Consider the following 24,843-nt stretch of genomic DNA (forward strand, 5'->3'; position numbering starts at 1 on the left):
GGTTGTAGGTTTTTCCAGTAGCGGTATTTACCTGGAACCAATCGATGGTACAACAGTTGATGAGAGCCGGAAACTGTCTGAGACGGTTACGGAAGGCGTCCCCGATGGGGCTGAACGCAATGATGATGTGAAGGTTCTCTCGACAACGGTTCACAAAAAACGCAAACAGCGACAGAGGGCTGAAGTCGGCATTCTTGTCGCCAGCCTGGGCAATCGGTCGCACTGCCTGAATGACAGAAGAGTGGCAGTTAAATAAAATAATTTGTAAAAAAAACAAAAAAAAATCCAATAATTCATTTATACATACAAAGCATGGCATTTTTTGTTTGTCTTTGCTTTATTTTTTTTTGTCTTAGATTTTAAAAATAATGGTCATGATGTGAGATTTGAAATGATATATCATTTATTATATTAATTAAGCCAAGAGAATAAAACCTGTGTAGCAATATTGGTATTCATTAAAGCTTTGTTTACAAAAAAGTTTGAATACTATCAGAAGACTGTGCATCAGAATACAGTGAAACCTGTTTAATCTGACCCCTAAGTATACCAACATCCTGTCGGACCCCGAAGTATTCTAACAGCCTGTCTGATCCAATATGATACAGTTATCCCATTACCAAATAAGACCTGTATACTTTGACAATGAACAAAGGGTGTCTGGTTAGACGGGTAAACCTGACCAATATGTTGTGTACCACAGGGTATAACTACAAGGTTTCCTTCCTGTTTTATATCACATACAAGTACAGCATTCCTAAACTATTCATGTGTTTCTATTCATTTAGTCACTTATTGCATCTAGTTCATTTCTACAACATTGTATAGGCCAAATAACACTATTTGTTTGCATTATTTCATAAATATTGATTATTATTGACATTATTTTTCAATTTGGCATTTTTGTTGAGTTCATTTGTCCTGGAGCGCATACCTCCATTATTTCCGCCTTTTCGTCTGTAGCGAACAGGTTGGGAACCTCGCCAGTGTTGAGAAGGTTATCAATGTCTTCCAGGAAGGATTCCTCTTTGATTTGTGTGTCTGTGAGGAGGAACACAGTGGTGTTTCCCTGGCAACCTGACGCCTTGAGCAAAGACTGCGATTATGCAAAAAAGAAAAAGAAATTTAAGAAAACAATTTTTTCAACACCTATCACTTTTTTTACCACAATTCTGTTTTAGACTATCAGGGTAAGCATGATAAAAAAAATAACATCAAAAAAAGATTCTAAAATTGTCTTCCAAACGACCTCATGACCTTTGAGATCATGACATTGATTATTTTCAATCTTATTATATGTCTTATAGCAAATTGAAATTTAAATCTTCAATTGTGTGATGGGAAGAAGGAACTTAACTCTGACATTCACCCCTGATATTTAATAATGAACTATTCCAACCTTTGAATTGGAAGAGTTCAAATGTGTCTTAAGGAGTGAACGAGTTAAGCGTCGTTTGGAAAAATGAGCATACAATAACCAACTAACCTTGATGTCTTCCCTCCATTCAAACTTGCCGTAACTTTTGGAGATTTCGGGCTGAAAAATGTTGTAGCCAGCCATGGCTGTGGCAAGTCGGGTCAGAGACTGTCGTCCGCTGCCACCGACTCCCACCAACATGGCATTACCTCCAGGGATTCGTAGGATACGACAGATACGGGACAGATGCTCCAGAACATATCTGCACAATTACAAACGAAGCATTGGATTACATTTCATACTAAAAAATTCTTCACATACGGAAGAGCATTTGCTTCTTGAATTTCAAGAAGTTATGTACAATTATCTGAAATAGGTGAGCTGATATAAAATCAAATGTACTATTAACCCTGGGTTCAGAAATATTCGTAATTCCTTGAAAAAAAAATGTCTACATTTCATTTCGTAACCTGAGGTTTCGTATAGTGGAAGTGTTCTTAATTTCTTGAAAAATGTGTCTACATTTCATTTCACAATCGTGTTTCATGTGGTGGAAGAAGTACTTTTATTTCTTTGAAAAAATGTTTCTATTTCATTTCAAAATTAAAGGGTATGAAGAAGACGAGATGCAATCTACTGTGAATTCAGATATTTTCACGGGGCCAAAATTTCGGTTCAACCATTTCGTGGGTACATGAATTCGTGGATTACGAGTACGTAGAATGGCTTTATATCAAATTTGAAATTACTTCACAGACCACAAAATCAATGAAATTAAAAATACCATGAAAATGAGTGATTTTGCAGCATTTTGTGTGAACTGTCACCAAAGAGAACCCACCTGAAGATGACAAGGTTCATCCTGTTTTTGTGAGTGTTATTGTATTCCTCCAGACACGACTCCACCACTGTGTAGAACTGGTTGATCTCCTTCACTTCACTGTATACCCGATCCTCTTGCTCGGCATCAGGGTCCAGGTAATCCCCAAACATCAAACTTCTCAGATCTTCCTCAATCACCTGTCAGGCAAACAATAATAATAATAATTAGAGGTTCTTATATACCGCTTTATGACAACCTAGTTTGTGTAGGTCGTCTCAAAGCGGCTCACAATTTACTATCCGTGGTTATAGGGCCTTTGCAACCAGCCAATAACTTTCTCATTCCCTGGGGAGCATACAGCTGGTGCTGCCATTTCGGCGCTCACAGCTAGCATTCAACAATTGTAGCACTGCCCAACCACGTACTCATTTACAGCTGAGTAGACTGGAACAAGCAGAGTAAAGTACCTTGCTCAAAGATACAACACAGTGCCGTGCCGTGACTCGAACTCGCAACCATTCGGTCACGAGCCCGGTATCCTACCACTAGGCTACCTTGCCTCCAAACAACGGATCAAGTTATTTGGTATAAATACCTTTGTACTTTGTTTGGTAACATTTAGGCATTTTCAAGCATTAACTCATTCACCCCTTAAATTTTATAATGGACTATTCTTAACCTTTGAATTGGAGGAGTTCAAATGTGTCTTCAGAGGTGAATGAGTTAAACCATGAGATCGATGCTTGCCTTACAAAGTTAATCAATCTTTTCCACTAGCTATACTACATTTTGGCTGCAAAGCTATTTCTTAATCATTTAAAAACATGAAATGGGAAAGTCATCCAAAATAATACAGTTTCTCCTAAATACTGTCAAATTTAAGTAAAATTCAAAACCATCAAATTTTATTTCACTTTAAACATTTTTTTTTGTATAACAAATATATCAACATATCCCAATAAAATGTGCCATGGCTACTAGATTTGAAATCTGTGCAAAATAGATCTTTGTGACAATATTTAGCAAATCTGTGAAAAATTAGGGACCACGAAGACAGATGGACAGCATTTCATTGCTTTAACCCTATCACCACTGTAGACCATAATGGACTCATCCAGATCAATGTATGGTAGAGTCTACTAAAGTTATACATAGGGGTGAAAGGGTTAACAGCCATATCAACACTGCAGCCATTCATAACACCATGATGCTTTAGGGTTTTGGAAATCGTCCAGTAAGAAATGACCTTGTGGTGTCCTTGAAGCACTTACCATGCCCTGTCCTGTGCCCCCTCCAGCCAGATGCTCAAACAGAGAATCAAAATCTTCTTTGAAGTGTTCTTTCGTTGCCTTTTTCACAGACCTGGAATAGATAGGGCGTGGACTCTCACGAAATGCCATTGTTTCAAATATTTACGGAATTATTTATCAATCCAAACCTATCAGAAAATACAAATTCCATCTTAACACAATTGTAAGATATACAATAGGTCTAGGTAATTAAAATATTTGAAACTGGGAGAAAAAATAATCTGTATGATTGTAAGGTATAAATCAATAAATCAAATATTTAATTTTCAAACTTTTTCCATAACTTACTTAAATAACCAGTCTCGGTCTGAATCATCGGTGAGACGATCATAGAAGACTCGCATGACCTCATGAACCCACAACCTATAAATAAAACAACATATGTTGTAATCAATATGAAAGAAAACACAACAAAACAAACAGAACATGTGAAAAATTGAACTACTACAGCCAAAATGTATTTGATCTATTACAGAATATACACTTCTTCTGTAATTATATTGCATGTGGTTAACACTGTTTTAAACAATTTTATTAAAAGCGTAGAAGTCTTTCTTGATAAAAACCAACCATGCAGATTTGGAGAAAGAATAAGCCCCCCCTCCCCCTCCCTCCCCTTCAGAATTGGAGTTGGTTTCTTCATTGTTTTCCATATAGGAGACATTGAAGGAGTCAAGAATAGACCTGCTGTCTGCCGCTGCATGTGTTGTGTATAGTCCGCTGCATGTGTTGTGTATAGTCCGCTGCATGTGTTGTGTATAGTCCGCTGCATGTGTTGTGTATAGTAAAAGGCAACAAATTTGAGACCCCTGCAGAATCGGGGGTATCTTCCGTGTCTTCTACAAAAGGGACATGGAAGAGACAAAATTGATCCGCTGCCCTCATTGCAACACTTTGGACCTTTTCTCTTTTCTATCTACTTTCTCTTTCTGGCAGTGTCTCCCTAGGCACCCAACCTCATATCACTCTGGCTGTTGTCTCCCTTGGCACCCAACCTCATATCACCCTGGCTGTTGTGAGGATATTAAACCCCAAACAAACAAACTTAATAAACACAATGTCAAGTCTAAATTGATAAATATATCTCTTACCAATAAATTTGCATATGACGTAAAAAAAAACAGCTCCCGTCAGCCTTATACATTACATACCTGGACAGTAACTTCTTGTTTTCCACCTGAGCTTTTCTGATCAGGCAGACTCCCAGAATGACCCTTGTGAAATCTCGTAGGTTAAAGACGTAGTGAGATTTGGCTGGTGTGGGGAGCAAGCTAGCGATGGCCTGCTTGTACATATCATTGGTGGCTTGCACAATTAAGGACCCCACCGAGAAGAAATCCGCAGTAAGTTCTTGGGACTAAAAGAATAATGTTGAAATAAAATTCACACTGCAACCATAATCACAGTTCAATAAAACATGTGTAAGCTTATGGGAAAAATGTAGGAATTACTTATTAAACAAATAAAACAAAAATTCAAAAAATAATTAAGGGTTGAAAACCTAAATACATGCTTGTCTGAAATATAGGAAGCTCTAACCAAGTTGCTGAAGCAATTGACTTGAAGCAGTTTTGCAGCCTACCTTGAAGTAAGTTGAGATCAGAGTGGAGAAGATCTTGATCATTGTTTCCTCATTGAAGGGGTTCATGGCCACAATGTTAAAATGTCTCAGGAAACGCGCTGTGACATCATTCCTGCCTCCTCCGGGAGGTCCCATGGCGGAGATAAACTGAATATCCTGTAGTATTATCTTTGACGTATCCTTCAGGTCATACCTTCAGGCCGAAACAAACGCATGTTACAAAACAAAACAAAACCAGCAGAATTATAACTGATATCCATGGCAGTAGCATAAATATGTATTTTTGGGAGATTTTAAAATATCGTTGATTGATACAAATTTGTTTCTTTATTTTAAAAATAGTGACATTTTTGCTGTGATTTGAACTATCAAAACTTATATTGTTAAAATGGAAATTCTGGGAAATTTTACTCTGTACACTGTATATATATATATGGATATATTCGTGCTAATTTACTCACTGCAATTATTTTTTTTAGACATTTCCACACTGCATTAACTTTCACTGGCCAAGGATCACAAGGTTGGCCTATACCTACCAATTTCCATGGTCAAAGTACTGCCTCAGTAGTTCTACAGGGGGCTGTGCTCCGTACACCTCTTTCTGGGGCATGTTGAGGTCATCAACGAAGATGACTGCTCGCTTGCCCATCTGTGGGCCAAATACACCCTTACGACGTCTGTCCAATCTGGACATGATGATGTTCTGTGGGACAAACGAGGACGCAATACTGAGTTCAAATTCAACATACAAGTAGGCTGATGAAAATTTTAGGAAATGAGTTATCTAGAATTTCTAAAGACACCTACATGTGATTGGTTAGCACTGGTGTGTGCTGGGAAGTTTACGAAATCATGCCAATACCAAATAGCTGATTGGTTAGCGACACCTACCTGTGTTTGGTTAGCACTGGTCTGTGCCGAGAAGTTTACGAAGGCAGGCAGGAATCTGTCCTTATCCAAGTTGTTCATCAGTTTCTCCTGAACATAAACACTTTTACCGGTACCAGTTGGCCCCACAAACAGTATGGCTCTGAAGAAAACAAAGCATATGCCAAAGAAAATTAGATTTAGAAAAGCAGAAATCTGATTTCATTCCACATAAAAACAAAAAACAAAACTAGGTGAGGATAATAATGCTGTCACTTAGGGCTGCCCCATGATGAACATAATAGATTTAACTAGTTTTGACGTTTTTAGAAATTTTGAATCAAATAAATAAAATTTTAAAATCAGGTTCAGATAACAACTAGCTGACTTTGTATGAAACATATTTATACCAGATGCATGAGTGAAAATGAAAAGTTTGGGAAACATTATATACCGAAAAACTGGGAAACATTATATACCGAAAAACTGGTAAACATTATATACCGAAAAACTTTCACTTGGAGACGCATAACATAATTCTATTTTTAGAAACACCCAGTCCTTTAACAAAGTCAATATCGGTTTTTATTGGTGGTCACGTGATACACTTCTGGCCAATCACTTGTTGGGAATAATATGTAAAACAGCATTTCATATTCTGATCTACAAATGATCTGCTAAAGTTCTTGCAATTTTTTGAAATTTAAAAAAAAAATCAACCGTGCACAGTGTCTTGTTATTGTTTGTTTTTGTTTTTATTTTTGACTCATACCTGCCGTGCTCAATACAAAGGTTCATAAGGAAGTTGTAGCGAGCAGTATCAATTGTGGGTACAAGCATTTCACGGATCTTCTTATTCCCAGTATCTAAGCCCTTATTCAAATCAATCCAGGGCTTCCATAAGCCTCGAGCCTTTTGCTGAAGAAATAAAAAAAAGAATAATGGTCAAAATAAAAAACCCAGACTTGACTTCAAATTTGTTGGCACCCTGAATGGAATTTGAGATACATTTTGCATTCAAGATGGCTTCTATTAAAATTAAAATTATCATTATAAACTCGTCAAAGTCAACGGAAGTTTGAAAAGAACTTTACATTAAGAAAATCTAACCTCGAAAAAGAAATTCAAGATGGCTTCTTACAAAATTCAAATTATCATTATAAAGCAGAAGTTGTGATTTCAAATTCAACGGAAGAAAATCTTACCTCGAAGAAGACGTTGTAAACGTTTTGTTCGGAAGGCAGAGGTACTTCCAGTTTTCCAACAGCTTTGGGCATGGGATATTGGTCCATCTTACCACCGACTATATCCTTGTAAAAGTGATCAAACTTCTCCCTACCGTCGACGTCCACAACGGCAGCTATGGACCATGGGATGGAAAACAGCACAGACGACTGAAATTTACAAATTCACTTTTCTAAACGTATGTTTCCAAACCCTTTAAATTTGCAAAGTATTGAGTGTTATTCTCTTTTAAGACTGACAGTGATCCTTTAATCCCCAAAATATTGTAGATCCCCTTGTTTTTGCGAGAGATTAACTCAATATGAAAAATATGAAAAATTTATGTAAATATTGAGATAATATCCTCTTGATCTCAAATTTTAATTTTCAAATTAAATAAACATCAGAATATAAAATTGTCAAATTATAAATGGGAAGTTTTAGTTTTTTATTTCATTACTTTGTGACTTTATTTGCACCACTGTTATTTAATGTAATAAAATGAACGTACTAATTAGGAGTTGATTCATCACCTATATCATTTCTGAATTTCATTTAGAGGAGAAGAAAAAGTAAACTTGATTATCTAGCGGAGTCATTTCACAGGGTATATATGCATTAAAATTAACTATTGATTTAAAAAATTACAATTCCGACAAAAAATTGTTCAAAACACAGCCTTGAGTAAATGGTACATTGTATATATAATATTCTCTGTAGGAGCATCAACCATGGCAGGGCTACTTACAGTAATCCAAGTCCTCAGGTGTCTGTTTTCGTCCACGTCTTTTTGACTAAGAGATTCAGCCATCAACATGTCGACAAGGTACATGAGTGAGCGCACCTGGTTGGACTCTTTCGACCCGATGTACTCCTAAACAATTTTAACACAGTTGTAATTGGCAGAACTAGGCTTCAAACCTGCTTCTATCAAATCTGAATAATGATTCCTTACAACAGACACTGATATCTCAGTGCCCTTAAGTCCCTTTTAGATCCCATGGCAGTTTATTTTTTTTACATATTTTCATCTGAGTATATCATATAATATGTTTAAACATTTTCGAAAACAGCTTTAAAGCACAACATGATTGACTGTTCGTTCACTTGTTAGAATAATTAACTGAAATATTTTCATGTTTCGCCTTTGACACATTTACCGAGTATCCTCACCTTTGTGTTTTTGCGGACAAATTCTAGGCACGGGTCTACAAGCCACTCAAACAACGCCTCGATCACTTCCGCACCTTCCCTCACCATTGCTCCTGTGAAGGTATTGATCCAGGACCGCATGATTGGTCGCCAGCCGAGGGTCGACGGCTCGAGGTAGACCATACCACATCTACTCACGGTGGCAGGCTGTGGGGCAAAAAAATAAACATAAATAGACACATCTATTAACATATGATACTGTATACAAGAGTCAAACTTTCGCCCTTCACCTGTAAAATCCAGATTGGCCCAGTGTTGATTTCACCTTTCACATTTAGTAACTATGCTGATTATATATAGACTGTTTGTTGTATGATAAATTCACCCTTATCACGGAGGAAATTTAACTGCAGCAAAAAAAAATCCCAGTTTACGGTATACATTTTGGACACAAATATGTACCTGGTATATACATGAAACGGGAAAAACATCTGTAAGAAATGAATGCCCCATTCCCCTTGAAGTCGGTAATTAAACTAATGACAATTAATCTGTTGACAAAATAGCAATTGTTGACCTATAAATAGTAACATTGACAACCTAGGTGCTTATCTTGGGACCGTGAAATATAACCTCAAGAGCTCAACCAAGGTATTCTCATTCTTGACCTTGGTATAAACTTTTGGTGGAAATTTGATAGGAAAGATGGCAGAGCTGTGCCAATGAACACGACGGGATGGCCATGGGTAACATTATATGACCCCCATTTTTATTGTGGGACATACAAATAATTATGTCAAGATTAAAGACAGACACATAATATCCTGACATAATGAGTTGATTTAAACTCATGTCTGCAAGAGAACTGGCATTAAAACATTCTAAACCTCAAAGCCAAGATTCAAATTTTTCAATGGACTTACCGAGGCCTGTGAGAGATCCATGGTCTCGAAGATGAGACTCATCTCATTGGACATCTGAATGATCTCACCGCTCATGAGACACAGTTTCTTGTTGTCATCCAGCACAGTATTCATGTTTTCGATCCACAGGGCGTCAATCGGCCCGTCAAATAAAACCCACTTTCTGTCAGGGGTATCTGTCGAAGCAAACTCTCGGAAAGTGTTGGCAATAATTCCATCTGTCCATTCATGAGAAACAGGGTCAAACTGACCATACAACTGACCCATGGTTATGGCCTTTGGGTTGATGACGCGGAAGAAGACTTTGTTGTAATCCTCAACCCCCTGTTCTGTCAGGAGTGTCATCCCCTCGCTCAAGGTCTCTATGACCGACGTCTTGCAGCCAAATGGCTCTCCCACCAACATGAAGCTAAAATATACAAATTTTAATGTATCGATCAAAGCGAAAAACCATTGAGCTGCTTTATACGGGCTTGGCTAGAAGGGACTCCCCTTTAGCTCAATCAATAGAGCTTAAACTATAGAGCTAGAACCATAAATCTGTAGTTCTGGGTTTGACTTCTAGACAAGGCAGTTGAAAAGGTTCAACTTTATATGCAACAAGAGTACCGCGGGGCGGAACAAAATACGCCCGTCGAATGCCATGTAGTGTTATATACTTTCTTACATTGAAATAAGATCTGCATCATTCTAAGAGTGGTTAGCTGATATACTATAAAAAATGTAGGAGAAAATCTTCGGACAAAAAAATCAAATACTGAAATGAACAAAAGGCAATACATTTTGCATAAATTGTCGAATCAAAATTCTTTTATGGGAGACACAACTTCATATCATGATTATAAAGTATACCAAGATTCAAAGAGATCCGTTGAAAAATGTAGGAGGAGATTGCCGGACAAAAATCAAATACTGAAATGAACAAAGGGCAATAACTTTTGGAAAAATTGTCAAATCAAAATTCTTTCAAGGGAGACACAACTTCATATCATGATTATAATGTATACCAAGTTTCAAAGAGATCGGTCAAAAAATGTAGGAGGAGATTGCCGGACAAACAAAGTTTACGCCGGACGGACGGACAGACAACGCCATGCCATAATACTACCATCAAATTTGACGGTCGTATAAAAATTATCTTATTCTAATATTGCATAGAGAATTTTTCACTGAATCAAAAAAAACAATTTTCTTAAGGGCACTTCAATTAGAGAAATTTTGATACATGCACATGACAAATTTGATCAATTTCCGATATTGCAGACCTGGATTATTCGGCGAATTTTCAAAGTACATTTGCATTAGGCAAAGGTTTTAAGAGAGATTTGTTAACCAACTTTTAAATTGATTTTCAGAAAGGCGTTAGGTAATTACTTCTAACCCTTCCAACTTTTCATAAAATACTACTTTGGAACAATACAAATCAAGAAAATTAAATTACATTTTCTCATCAGTGCATATCTTACTACAAAATACGTCCCTGAATGATAATCATGTTAAATTTCTAGTTACCCGTGTCGGACGATCATCATCTCGTAAGTCTGAATGATTTTCTCCCTGAAGAAATCCACAAATTGAAGATTCTTCTTCGCACAGATCGTCTTCATGGCGTCGATAAACACTTCGTAGTCTGCCTCAGGGAGGGCGAGTCCGGGGAACAGATCGGAAATGATACCATTGAACAGCGGAATGTCGTGGGCTAAGAACTTTGGTAAGTTGACATCAATGATGGAACGCAACAACTGAAAGTTAGAAAACAAATTTTAACAGATATGCTTACCTGGTATTTTCATCTCAATTAATTGGTAAGTTTGCTTGCATTCATGATAAAATGTAACAGCTGAAATTCGACAATAGAAATACAATCAAAGTTCCATCAATAATTGTAAATTGAACAAACTTAATTAAACTTCCCTTATTATAAGAAAAATTATTATCTTGAAAGTCATTTTTAATTTAATCTTTTCTAATATTTTTACAGAATTAACTTAATGGATTTAAAAAAAAAAGGGCTAATTCTTTGTCATATTTTGCTTCTCAATGATAAATGATATGAAATAGAACCTATATTTGCTTAAAGTATCAAATACTTACAAGAATGTCTTCATCATCCTCCGGAAATCGGAGTTTGAGATTACCAGCAGCGGATAACACAGCTTTGACAGCTCTCATTCCATAATCGTAGTGAAACTGCGAGGACAGCTGCTCAGAACACAGTCTATACACCGTCACGATCTTCACAGACAGATTTCTGGCTTTTTGGAATCCAAAGGAGTACAGAGAGATCTCGGCAATCATGGCGTAGTCCGGTACCATCATAGCCACGGTTCGGAAAAGAACCTTCAGATTGTCTGGGAGTTCGGATCTTCCTGCGTAACCAGGGTTCATTGTGATGCACACATAACAGTTTGGATTCAGGTTCAGTTCTGTGCCCTCAAACATGAATGTGTCCACATGGCCTTGAACTGCGCGGATGATGCACAAAATCTGAAAAAATTGATCCGAATAAAAAATATTTCATTATTGTCAAAAAGGAAATGCAGAAAAAACAAGCAAATAAATGGAATTTATATCCCCCGCTTGCAGGACATATTGTAGGTAAACATTATTGAGGTTAGGTTTAAACATGTGAGTGTCGTGCTGTTGAGACATAATGTAGAGCTTGAAACTCGAAGGAAAAAGAAGCTTTATACAGAAGTTAGACTCTTTATTGAACATGTAGGTATATAATGACGTTGTTCGTTATTCAAGGGGCCATAACTCCGCCAAATAAAGTCCGCTGAAAATGGTCATCGAACTTGGCCTGTCATTACCAAGTTTGAAGAAAATAGTCAATATATTGGTACTGCATATTCTGTATAACTTAAAATAATAAGCTTACTGATCCTCAACTTTTCTGATTATTAAAGCAAAAAAACTTGTTTCGCTGGCATTTTTTTATTGTCTAAGCTTCTTAACAGTGTGTTCCCCAATAATGTTTTTTTTCGAATCAGATTGATACAGAATCGTAAATGTAACACACCTGTTGTGCAATGACAGACAACACCTCAAGGTCAATTCTGTTGAACTCATCAAAGCAGGCCCAGGCTCCAGCTGCTGCCAATCCTTTGAAAAACTGAAACCAAAGCAGATGCAGGGATATAATAAGTAAAGGAAATTCAGTAGTGGATCAATCATAATTATGTGATAAAAATTTGCTTCAAAATTTATGATTTTCTTCATAAGTAATAAATTCAGAAACTAAATTCGTCAATCCCTGATGGGAATTTTTCTGCATTAAAAACATTTTACAAAACAGAATTCAAAATATAAATGGCTAAGATACGTAATATTGTTGGCAGTGCTGGTGCAAACTGTTTTCATGTCCTTAAGTAGAATATGTTACCAGCTATAGAAATAGCTACCAGCATGTTTGGAGGTAAGTCGGTGAAAGACAGGTCTCCTGCCAAGACAAAACCCATTGATTTTTAGTAATTGTTCCCATAGAAACCTGGAGATAGCTCTAGGTAGTTAGACTTAAAAAGACTTGTAAATGCACCGTCTGATATACCCAACATTGCTAGATTGCAGACAACAGCGATCACATGTTAGTTACCTTTCCCATAGCAATGTAGTCGAGACCGTCGGAGCAGTTGAACACGACACACTGTACAGCCAAAGCCTTGGCCAGATCCTTGGTGGTCTCTGTCTTGCCAGTTCCGGCTGGCCCCTCGGGAGCCCCGTTGAGGTTGAGGTGAAAGGCCCCAACTAGGGTCCTGTAGCATCTGTCGGTGAGAGGGGTGATGACAAGCCGACCGGTATTACCCAGGTATTCGTAGGCGTACTTGACAGTAGCATTCGTAATTTTCACACGCATGTTTTCATCCTCCCAATAGTAACGTAACTGAGCTAGCCAGTTGAAATCATTTTCTGATGAAACACCTGAAAATAGAGAAAATGTCAATTAATGGTAATCCTGGGCAATATGTTGCATTTCACAAAATTTCCTGAAAATATTTCTATCTCACTCCATCACAAAACAGACTTGTTCCTTTTTTTTTTTTTACCTTTTTCAGCCATTTCCAGAACAGAGTCCCGTGCATGGACATCTATTACAACAAGAGCTCCCAGAGATGTTCGGATCTGTTTGGAGAGTTTTCCTCGTACAAGGATGACAATATCGTTGAGCTGTTTCTGTAGGGTGTTCCAGTAGTCTCTGAGCCCCTGAGGACCCCCAGGAATGGCCTCATGGACCTCACGAGTCCAGTAAGCCTGGGAAGCACACAGTACAACCTGGCCTGGCCATTCTCGAACCCAATCTACACGCTTATCGTTGGCATAAGCCTAAAACACAGAAATTAGGTTTACCTAGTAAGTAACAAATATTTTTCACATTTACAATCACAAATATAGTTTCAGTTTTGAAAATATCTAAGACAATATTTGATTAAATGATTTCATTTCCATTTCTTATAAAATTGGCCTAAAGAAATCTACCGAATTAAAGCTGATTCGTTTGTTTATGAATTACAATGTTTTTCTTCAAAATGGAATTCTAAGTCGAAGTCTTGGATTCTTTTTCTGCCTGAAACATATTTTGAAATAATACTGTGTACTTGAGAATACTTCCAAATTCTTGGCTGTTTTTTTTTTTTAATTGGTTCTTGTTCTCTTAATTTAAAAAAAAAGTATTACAGTACATTTTTATGAGACATTTTACCTGTTTCTGAGAAAATTATGGAAAGGAAGAAGACCTACACTGAGAGGAAAGGACTATGTATGGTTTGGGTGTGTTTTGGCCCCCAAATGCATCAAAATTCAAAACCTTTAAATGAACTTTGAAATGACTGTTTCTTTTATTTTGAAAACTTCCCTAACACTATCATAAAAATATTTATTTGTATAAATTAGAAAAAATTGAATATTCAGTGAATTTTGTCAAATTGTGCATAGTTTTTCTCCTGGAAACTGTAGAGCACATGTTTAAACAAACTCAAAATCAAAGGATAATGTGTAGGCACCTGTAATACATATATAGGAGAAATATTAAGTTTGTTTAAGCTTTCGCTCTATGGTAACTAAGAGAAAAACTAGGCAAAAACCTGTCAAAAGTTACTGAATATTCAAATTTCATTAACTTATGCAAATATTAACTGGTAACCATGGCAGCCATAATTGAAAACCTAAATAAATGTTCACATAATAGTACCAGGGAAGTATTCAAAATTTAAGAAACAGTCATTTGAAAGTTCTATTGAAGATTTTAAGTTTTGATGGATTTGGGGGCCAACAAAGGCTCAAACCATACATAAATCCTCTAGATTTTTTTCTTGTGTACAAAATATAAAAGGGATTTTTTTTTTAATAATCATATCAACGACATTGATTTTTTTTAAACATAATGCTTTGTAATAAGCTTGCCAGGTAAATAAGATTTTCTGAATAAAAAGAAAAAGCAAAATTTCCAATAATTTTTTCAATGTCTCTGACTCTATCAGCTTGGAACGATTTAGCTTATCGCCGATAACTTGTCAAATCTGACTATAAAAACGAGTTGCGTGAAATATTTTGACGTAAAGGGTCTTACCACCATGGCCTCAGCACACACAGCCCTTATAGATTTCAGCATGACCTCCTCCACTTGGAGAAGCCATTTTTCCACGGCACCTCGAGCATCACTTGTGGATATGGGCTGGCTAAACTGGATTTTCTCGCCCTCACTACTGAACAGAGCATGAATGTCAAGTTTGCTATCAAACTGAAGTTTAGCGATTCCTTCAAAGCATTTCTTAAGATGGGGCTGCACTCGGGTTGGATCTTTGGTTTCAGACAAAATTTCCAACATTTCGTCGTTGGAGAGAAAGAAGAACCGAGGGAAGAATAGACGCTTTTTCTCCAGGTAGGCATTTAGTCCTTTGTTAATTTTGTCTAGAAGACCGTTGCTGTCTATCAATTTCTCCAGAAGTCCTGGCAAGTTGGTAGCCACTAGAACCTATTGAAATAGAAAATATATTGTTTATTTTTTTCTAAAATTAATTCTTTCATCGCAAGCTGTCTTAATTATTATTAATTATGCAAGGTACAAAATATTATCATTAATTAGCAAAGTCAATTTACATAAAAAAACAGAAGACTGTAGAAGTTGTACAAATGACTTAAATCTCTACACACCTTGGGGTCCTTGACGGTGTGTTTCATAATGTCCTTCCAGTTCTTGTCGACAGTGGTGAAGAGACGGCCTTCTTCTGGCATCTGACTCATGATATCCTCAGAGGAGAAGATTGGCTCCAAGTACAGCCACTGGGCCTGGACTTTCAGCCACTCATCCGTCGTATCCTGGATACGGATCAATCGCTCCTCCCACTCCTAGAAACCAACCAATCAAATGATCATATTTAATTGATAAAGCTGGCAAATCTTGTCCAAATTCGTTGTTTGTATACAGCAGGACCAAGTGAAGGTCTGATTTTTTACAGGTTTCCAAATATACAGGGTTACATAACAATGTATACAGTGGGGTCTAGTTTAAGTTCTGGTTTATACAGGTGTCCAGATTATACAGGGTAACATAGAAATGTATACAGTATGACCTAGCTGAAGGTGTTATTTATACAGGTGTCCAGATTATACAGGGTAACATAGAAATGTATATAGTATGACCTAGCTGAAGGTGTTATTTATACAGGTGTCCAGATTATACAGGGTTACATGGAAATGTATATAGTAGGACCTAGTAACAGCTGTGATATATACAGGTGTCCAGATTACACAAGCTTTTCTTTTCAAAAGTAACACTGTATCTTTGAATAGAAAACTTGCCTTGATTTCCTTCTCAAATGGTTTGATGAATGGCGAACCTCTCATGGTCTGTGTCTTGACGATCTGGTCGTCAAGGATGGTTTGAATGTCATCGACCGAGGACAATATGCTGATGCCTGTGTCTCGGTATGAGAGGAGATTGAAATCGACAGAATCCCAATCCTCCATCATCTTCACCATGGCTTTTTCAAGGGAGTGTTCCTATAAAGGTAGTCAGCAGGTTTAGTCAAGATTTCTTAACTTGCAGTGTCTGTCAATATTTTCGTATTTTTTTTCATTCCCCAGTTTGCATATTCACACGGATTCGATATATCAACAAAAAAAATATACAAAATATTACAGCAAAACAGGTACAGAATCATCAATAAAGATTTATCATTGAAATTTCTCTAATAGTATTTTTATCCCTGAAATATCTCCAGTAAACATTTAATTATTATATGATAAATCTTTTAAAATTACATGATCTTTGATTGAAGTTGATCATTATTTAATTAAAACAATCATCAATAAATATTCAAATATCTGCAAACAATTTCTAATAAAAAAAAATTCAAAACAAATTCAAATGCCATGAAGTTCTGTATAAAATTTAACAAAAACCTAGATCAATAAAAAATTCTCATTTTTGATTTAATTAATAATTAATGAGTGATTTGGACAAAAAAATGTGGCTTACTTTTGTGGCTGCAGCACTAATTCCCTCAAAGTTCTCCATATGGGCGTCAAGCTCTAATTTGAGGACTTTTCGGAGTGTTGTTCCGGAGTTGGGAGTAAGGTCAAAGCCAGCAATATCTGACATGTCTGTCCAGTGACGAGCTCTCATACCTCGGTTACACATGATGCCGATCACAGGAATCACATCCTGGAAATCAAGACGAAAAGAAATTATTTCCATCCTATCTGTTACTTACGACACAGGACTGAATTGCACATGTATGAGACAGATTTATCAATGAATTATGAGTTTGAATTGAAGATCATGTACAGTGATAAATGTACGATACGAAATACCAATGCAAAACCAATGCAATGAACTTTCGGTCAAAACCTTCCTTCGCTATCAATAAAAATAAGAATGCTTAAGTAACTACATGTGACCTCAATTCTGCAGTAATCTTGTCCTACAAACAAATGTTTGTCCTGTCAACATTTTCCAGTCTTTGGTGTTAGTAATATAAAGATCTGAACACTCCGAAGCTATGTTTCCTCTCTCTTCATTCACAAGACATGGAAGCTGGCAGATGTAAAAAACAGTGGTACCTGCCTTGCAAAAATGACAGCTTTCAATGTTGTTTTTAATTTTTTTTAAGCATAGCAACCCTCAATGAGACCATATCCCTCATGTATAAGCTAGCGATGACTTTATAATGAGTCAACCTTTTTTTTTTAACATTCTATATTCATTTTAAGAAAATTTATCCATGAAACACTAGTTTAAATGTTTCTGTTTCAAACGATTTTTTATTTTTTTTTGAAGATTATCAGCAATTTCGGTTTTATAAGGACTCATAATAACAATAAAGATGTGAGGAAAATTATCACTGTATAAGATTCTGACCTTGAAATCCCTCATGCTGTCCATGACGTTGGTACACACACCAACAGCCTGTGGCGGATGTAGCACCTCATCCTGGTCCTCCGGCTTAATCTCCTCGCCGCTCTCCTCCGCACCTCGTCGGCGCTTCTTCCTGTCCCTGTTGCGGTCATCGACCTCTATTTGTAGCTTCTTGAGTCGATTGGAAAACACTTTCTGGATCTTGTAAAGCTCCCTGTTATAATCATCCACCTCTGCATCTACTATCTCAGCATCCAGGTCGAGAAAGGAGCCGTCCATCCATCTGCAGACAGAAAAGTGATGTTCTGTTTTAAAATTTGATACTCTCACTGTCTGCGATTTCGTAAGTATTCATTTTCATCATTGTACTAATTTCATTCAAAATCTTCTCTCATCAACAATCAATTACATGTATTATTATTTCAAATTTTACATTCTTAACGTCATCGATCAAAAGGAAACGATTTTAAGTCCAGTATTTTTCTACCTAAATTTTACAGCACCAAGTGCCTGTATGAATTGGGAAAATATAGAGATATTTTCATTAAAATTGGGGAGATATTTTTTTTCTTAATTTTACAAAAATAAAGCCTTTTTTTCGCTAAGGGAAGCTACCTGTTTTTCGGCAACAAAACAAGGCCAAAAATAAATCACAGAAAGTTAATGAATGCAAATAAAGTTGTTCAAGATTCCAGATTTCTAGTACTGTAATTTCTTCTTAATACATAAAAGATAATGACTCCAAATTTTGCCTACTTTTTCTCTGCCTTCTGCCAGCGTAGTACCACATTGAACAATCTCTGGAATGGATCCACAGCCGCTGTGATGTCATCAACATCCGGGTACGTAGAAATAGGATACTTAAACAGAAGCTCCTCCTACAAAACAGGTTGAATTATATCTCCCTTTATATCTCTGAGACAAGCACAAGTTACATTTGAAACAGTTTGACACAAGTTTTCGGTCCCCAATTCTTTTTTAACAACTTGCATCATCTTATCATTACCCTAAAAACTACAAAATGGCCACTTCAAAGGATCATGGAATGCCAAATGGCTTAATGGAAAATATAACTAAGCAAAATATTGGAGAAAAATTCTATCTGAAGACATTTAATTCTTTGTCAAACCCATAATACAATTTCCATGAGTAAAAAAACAGAGATATAACAGCAACAGTATTAAACGATGATATTAAAAAAAAAAAAAAAAGTTTAAGTTCATTTTCTTAAAACTTTGCTGAAGTTCATGGTGATTTGAACTCTAACTTGTCTCAAAGTATACCTTGTTGATCCAGGTGATCTGTTCTGTGACGTCAGCAACACGTTTCTGTACGAGGCGGACATCTTGGACATACTGCTGCATCATGTCTAACTCGCCGTAGTCATTAAACTCATCAACACGCTGACGCAGTTTCTCGAGCTCCATTATCACCTTCTCACGTTTCTCCAGTAATTGTTTCTCACCGTTGATCTTAGACTGATCCACCAGCTGTAAGGGTCAAACATATTCATCAGTTCAAGGTCAACATTACATACATTTGTTAGCAAAGGTCAAGGTCAAAATTGTTCTTGATCATAGACTGCTCTACCAGCTGTAAGGGTCAAACAAATTCATCAGTTCAAGGTCAAAATTGTTCTTGATCATAGACTGCTCTACAAGCTGCTAGGGTAAAGTATATACATTTATTTAAGCAAAGGATGAAAGCTGAAAACATTCTTGAGTAAAAGTCAAAATATAATGATGAACATGTGTTCAAGTTTAAACATATGTATACAAACTTACATACATTCATACATACATGCACAAGTAAATGATTACAATCAAACACATTTGTGAATACAAAGTAAAGATCAAACACATGATGAATACAAGTTCAAGGTCAAACATATTCATGAATACAGGTTCATGGTCAAACATGTTCATGAATACAAGTTCAAGGTCAAACATATTCATGAATACAAGTTCAAGGTCAAACATATTCATGAATACAAGTTCAAGGTCAAACATATTCATGAATACAAGTTCAAGGTCAAACATATTCATGAATACAAGTTCAAGGTCAAACATATTCATGAATACAAGTTCAAGGTCAAACATATTCATGAATACAAGTTCAAGGTCAAACATATTCATGAATACAAGTTCAAGGTCAAACATATTCATGAATACAAGTTCAAGGTCAAACATATTCATGAAAACAGGTTCATGGTCAAAAGTATTCATGAGCGCAAGATCAATGTCAGACACATTGATGATTACAGAGCGAAGGTCAACTGGACTGCAAACAAATCTAGGACATACAGGCAGCTCAGACAAAATCTAGGCAGCCTAGGAAAAAAACACGGTACATTAACATTTGAACCCTGTTCGTGCTTACATCGTCATGGTCGTCAAACACTGGGTTGATACGTTTCGGCCAGGTGAGCACTTCACAGTTGAGGGTGATTTCTTCAGGTGGAAACATGTACACATCGATGAGATATGCCAGCCTGTTTTTAGAGTCGGAGATACGCGTGTTGAGGTCAACCATTCCCACTGTTCTGGCATTGCCGATAAATGTCATCATGTTCATCAGATCTTCCGTAGTTTCTGGGTGCTGAAGGGCACGGTCTCTCATTGTTGTAAACTCTTGGCAAATACTGCAACAAAAGTTTGCAATTTTTTCATCAGCACTTATGCTAATATTCTGGAAAACTGTATCTTCCTTAAACTAACAATTAACCAATATTTAGCAACTGATCTAAATCACTTTTGAACCAATAGTTAAAAGTTATATAGGGTGGTGGGATAGCATAGTGGATAGCACAAGACGGCCAGGGTTGGATTCCAAGGACGTGAAAATATAATTGGTCACCTGGGTTTCCAACAACATTAAAGGACCTCCTGTACTCTCCCACCCGGGCCAACAAGAGCATATCAATATTTATAACTTTTAAGTCAGAAAAAATGGTTTCAAAATTGTTGTAAAATGAATACAAATATTTATATAAATTCAATAGAATTTTTTAATTTCAATAACAGTCATATTCACTCATCCACCAGTGATCCCTAGATCCAATTAGTGTTTTTGGAGTTAGTAACCTCGGCAACAGAAATCCACTTTTAGTTAGGAATGAATATTGCTTTAATAATGCAACTCAATTGCAATACAGATATAATGAAAACTTTAACTACATTTCGCCAAATGTTTTCTTGAAATTAAGAAATACTGACCTCATGTTTTCTCGCCGGTGGTCGTCGGACACCTTCCTCAGAAGTTCATCGGCCAGACCCCTAGAAGCCTCGGCAAGTCCTCGCTTGAGGTCCTCACAGTCAAGGCGAATCATATCGAAGTGCTCAATACTGGGCAAACCCATGATTTCTCTCGCAACATCCCGGTACTTTTCAATTTGCTGTTTGGAATAAAGAAAGATGTTTTGAAACAATAGTTATGAAAGGTGGCCGATATGAGAAGCCTGCGATAAGGGGAAATATTTTACTTTTGACCTCAATATGCTCGACAATTATATGACATTGACCGGGTCTATCACAGATAACATTATCCTCAAATGAAGTTATTAAAACACAATAGAACACTCACTAACATATTTTAGAATCACATTGACCTTCAACTTGTGTGTCTATGACCTTGACTTTAAAAATCATGACCAATATTTTTCAACATATTTTTAACACAGACTGTTGCATATATCACAAACTTCAGTGTTAAACTCTTTGCTATAAGCTCCTTCTCTATTTGGAACTAAGATTTCTGTTCAAAGCATATCTCCATTATTTCTAGAGACACTGTACAGTACATTTTTACAATTTAAGACTTACCTCTTGATATTCAGCGAAGGTGTGTTCATGTTTCACATATTCATGGATTTCGGCGAGAGCCTCACCATTTACGATGTAGTCGTATCGTTGAACTGAAAAATGAAAATTCATTGTAAGCATTCAACATCTGTTGAACTGAACAAGGAGACACATTTATCAAAGATTTCAGGCACGAGTTAAAAAAATAAAATAATCTCGTGTCAAACCTGCAGTAAGAGACCACTCCAGGGATGTTCTTGTAATTTTCTCTAATCGCAAGTGACCTCTTAGCAAAGGTTCAGTTAACATGAAAGTAACTGCAATGAAGGGTTTTAGAAGTGGTCTCTTAACCCTTTCACCCCTATATAACTCAAGTAGACTCTACCATGCATTGATATGGATGAGTCCATTATAGTCTACAGTGGTAAAAGTGTTAATAGAGGTGTCCCTCAAGCAGGTTTAAATTTGACTGTACACTTTATACATCCATGATAAAAAAAAATACCATGAACATCTGACAAGGGGAGATTTAAATCTGCCAAAAAATAATGTGCTGAAGTGAAAATGAAATAAAAAAAATGGTCATGTGAAGAAAAATATCTTCAATAAGATTCATCAGTTTGGAAATATGTTATATTAAAGTTTTACTTTATACACAAACATTGTATGTACTAAATGTGTTGCAACGTTTCCTGATGACTGGTCCTTTTGTCAAACTATGATAAAGGGACCAGTTGGTCTCAAAACATTGCGACACTTTTAATACGTACATTATTTGTGTATAAAGTAAAACTTTGTTATGATGAAAAATACTTTCTTAAACAGAGTTAATAAATCACACTGCATAGATACTTAAATCATTCCCAATATTGGCATCAAAGAAATTCTTCGACGACCTATACTCATGGAGTCTGACAGTTGACTTACCGAAAGACTTGAGATGGGCCTGTGGTGCCTCAAAGTTCAGCTTAACTGCTTCCTTCAGCTTCTTGTTCGCTGCATCTAGGATGTGTTTTGAGATTGTGACGTCAGTGTGGTTGACGGTGCTGCCACCTGCCAACCAAGACTGGACAGTTGGTACCTGCTGCATGGTCTTACAAACTTGCTTGACCACGAACAGAACAGTCTCCTCCAAGTCTTCCTTGGGAGGATAAAACTGCATCTTTTGGTCGTCAAAGGTCAGTTCCATTTTCATTTGGGGGAGGTGGGTTTTGTCGCTGGGGTCGAATAGACCGACAAATGCATGGATGGTTCGTTCCAGTAGATTTTTAAGCTGAAAGGATAATATAAATATAATTAAGTACAAGGATTTTTTTTTATAGAGTTCTACTTTTAAGTAAATTTTGGTAATTTCATTCTGATTGAACAAGAGTTTTCAAGAACATTATTTACTTTTCATTTTATTAATAAACTAGAACACCGACAGGTCAGCAAGGGCCCAGCTAGGAGCCTTATTGTTACCCTCTGCCCTATTTTTAGTAACAATGACCTTGACCTGAAATTCAAAAACTTGTAAAACCTCCATTGCACATTTAAATATCACGAAGTCTCACTGTTTCAAATCAAAATAAAGATTAGCCTAGCTTTTTGGATTCTGCAATAAGGACTGTAACCCATATGGTCTACTTTAAATAACATTGACCTTGGCCTTGACCTTAGACACTTTTTAAACCCCTATTGCACATCTATGTATCACAGTGCATTACCATGTCAAATTTCAGAAAGATTGGTGTTTTGGATTCCAAAATAATCTCCAGAAACGGGGCCCAAACTAATTTCGAACAAATGATCAAACAAACAGAAAATCTCAATGCTATATACCTGGTTTGAGATCAAAGTGGTCACACTGTTGTAGAAGGAATCAATTTTGTCCGCCTTTGGAGGAACAAATGCTACTTTGTCCGCAAACACGTTGATGATGGTTGGAAACCAGCTGTGAAGAAACATGTTATATTGATGAAGGAAAGAATACAAGTTTTGCGATTTTTTTCTCTCTCATTTGTGATTTGTAATTTGACTGTTAGTCTGTGTAAAAAAGTTATTTCAGGCCAAACAAAATTATACATCTGTGTCACATCAATCTCTCTAGTTCTCTTGTCAGACACTTACATTTCTAAACATATTTTTACCATCGTATAAACTCTATGCAAAAACAATTTCCAGATAAAAAGTGTCGACTAGCTGTTCCCTAGTTTTCCAAAGAGTGCTAAACTGGAAACAGATAATTTGTTAATTTGGCCAAGCTGGTAACTCAATGATTATTACTGTTGACAGGTCTGAAATACCTGTGCATAAGTTTGTCTTCCATTTTCTCAAGGTCAAGTTGGATATTGTTTTTCATGGATTCAAACTCGATGGCTCCATGTGCCCTGGAAAGCAAAATAGAACAGTAATATTACAACACAATAATTTAATTTTGCTTGTAACAAGCATTTTCATTGGCTTAAAAATTTATGTTATCAGTCCATAACGTAAAAATATGACATCGCCGTTTGTAACGTCGCTTTTGATTGGCTGATACAGCAGCGCAATAATTTCTAAGAGAAAAGAGTCCATCAATAAAAGTGGATTTCCACAGGGATTGTGTATATTAGATTAAATTACAAGGATTAACTTGAATATATTTTTTATGTTATGGAGCTATAACACAAAGACCGGAGTGTACTCTAATCATAAACCGCTTCGCAGTTTATTTAGAGTACACTCTGTTTTTTTGTGTTATATCTCCATAACATGAAAAATACATTCAAGTTAATCCTTAAATAATAATGAAAACTCTCCGTTCAGGCAGAATTAAGATTAACCAGGATAAATTCGGAAAGAGAAATATAGAGGCTCTATTTGAACATTTGTTCCATCTTTTATATACCAGGTATGTTAACAAGGATCTTAGGTAAATTCAAAGTTGGGCTCTACAAGATATTGAGATTGCCCCAAATCCCCTCCCAGAAATATTCCTAAAAGAGGTTCATATTGTTTCAGAAAGTATAACAACAATAAAAACAAGAGGCCCATGGGCCTTAACAGTCACCTGATATATTTATACAGAGAGTTGATTTTGTTTTTAACACAAACAGAAATATTATTCAGTGACAAAAAACAATAAAACCACCTTATTCAATACCTAGCATACAGATTTAAGACTAAAAAGTATTTGAAACTAGCACCTCTGATTCTAAACAAGGAAAATGAAGAAATTTTAGCACACTGACTCATTTTGGCCCCACCCTACAGCCCTTGGGGGTAGGGCTGGCTCAAAATTTTCAAAGTATCAAACTGTCAACTCAGGGTTAAAATTCCAATCAAGTTATCAACATGTAATATTCAAAGTATCATTTGCCATTATAAACCATAATAAATTTTGCCCCCCCCCCCCCCCCCCCCCC

At 36.4% G+C, this 24,843-nt stretch overlaps 1 protein-coding gene across 3 annotated transcripts in view; it reads right to left on the reverse strand.

The window, feature by feature from the left end:
• Positions 1-24,843, reverse strand: part of LOC110442503 (dynein heavy chain 12, axonemal-like) — a 63,743-nt gene that overhangs the window by 24,441 nt on the left and 14,459 nt on the right. For all 3 annotated transcript variants that reach the window (XM_021486148.1, XM_021486146.1, XM_021486147.1), the window contains exons 8-40: positions 23,743-23,826; positions 23,279-23,390; positions 22,385-22,730; positions 21,479-21,570; positions 20,873-21,051; positions 20,037-20,298; positions 18,941-19,147; positions 18,414-18,535; positions 17,661-17,940; positions 16,779-16,964; positions 16,100-16,300; positions 15,452-15,646; positions 14,868-15,272; positions 13,348-13,624; positions 12,897-13,222; positions 12,324-12,416; positions 11,396-11,788; positions 10,814-11,043; positions 9,302-9,710; positions 8,400-8,585; positions 7,975-8,100; positions 7,208-7,396; positions 6,775-6,920; positions 6,027-6,165; positions 5,672-5,838; positions 5,133-5,325; positions 4,702-4,907; positions 3,839-3,913; positions 3,512-3,602; positions 2,259-2,437; positions 1,487-1,679; positions 935-1,096; positions 32-226 (exon numbers count right to left, since the gene is read on the reverse strand). In XM_021486148.1, the coding sequence (XP_021341823.1) occupies positions 32-226; positions 935-1,096; positions 1,487-1,679; positions 2,259-2,437; positions 3,512-3,602; positions 3,839-3,913; positions 4,702-4,907; positions 5,133-5,325; positions 5,672-5,838; positions 6,027-6,165; positions 6,775-6,920; positions 7,208-7,396; positions 7,975-8,100; positions 8,400-8,585; positions 9,302-9,710; positions 10,814-11,043; positions 11,396-11,788; positions 12,324-12,416; positions 12,897-13,222; positions 13,348-13,624; positions 14,868-15,272; positions 15,452-15,646; positions 16,100-16,300; positions 16,779-16,964; positions 17,661-17,940; positions 18,414-18,535; positions 18,941-19,147; positions 20,037-20,298; positions 20,873-21,051; positions 21,479-21,570; positions 22,385-22,730; positions 23,279-23,390; positions 23,743-23,826 (6,646 nt within the window). The remainder of the gene's footprint in view (positions 1-31; positions 227-934; positions 1,097-1,486; positions 1,680-2,258; positions 2,438-3,511; positions 3,603-3,838; positions 3,914-4,701; positions 4,908-5,132; positions 5,326-5,671; positions 5,839-6,026; positions 6,166-6,774; positions 6,921-7,207; positions 7,397-7,974; positions 8,101-8,399; positions 8,586-9,301; positions 9,711-10,813; positions 11,044-11,395; positions 11,789-12,323; positions 12,417-12,896; positions 13,223-13,347; positions 13,625-14,867; positions 15,273-15,451; positions 15,647-16,099; positions 16,301-16,778; positions 16,965-17,660; positions 17,941-18,413; positions 18,536-18,940; positions 19,148-20,036; positions 20,299-20,872; positions 21,052-21,478; positions 21,571-22,384; positions 22,731-23,278; positions 23,391-23,742; positions 23,827-24,843) is intronic.

This window comes from Mizuhopecten yessoensis, unplaced genomic scaffold, assembly GCF_002113885.1.
Source record: "Mizuhopecten yessoensis strain PY_sf001 unplaced genomic scaffold, ASM211388v2 scaffold716273, whole genome shotgun sequence".
NCBI classification, from domain to species: Eukaryota; Metazoa; Mollusca; class Bivalvia; order Pectinida; family Pectinidae; genus Mizuhopecten; species Mizuhopecten yessoensis.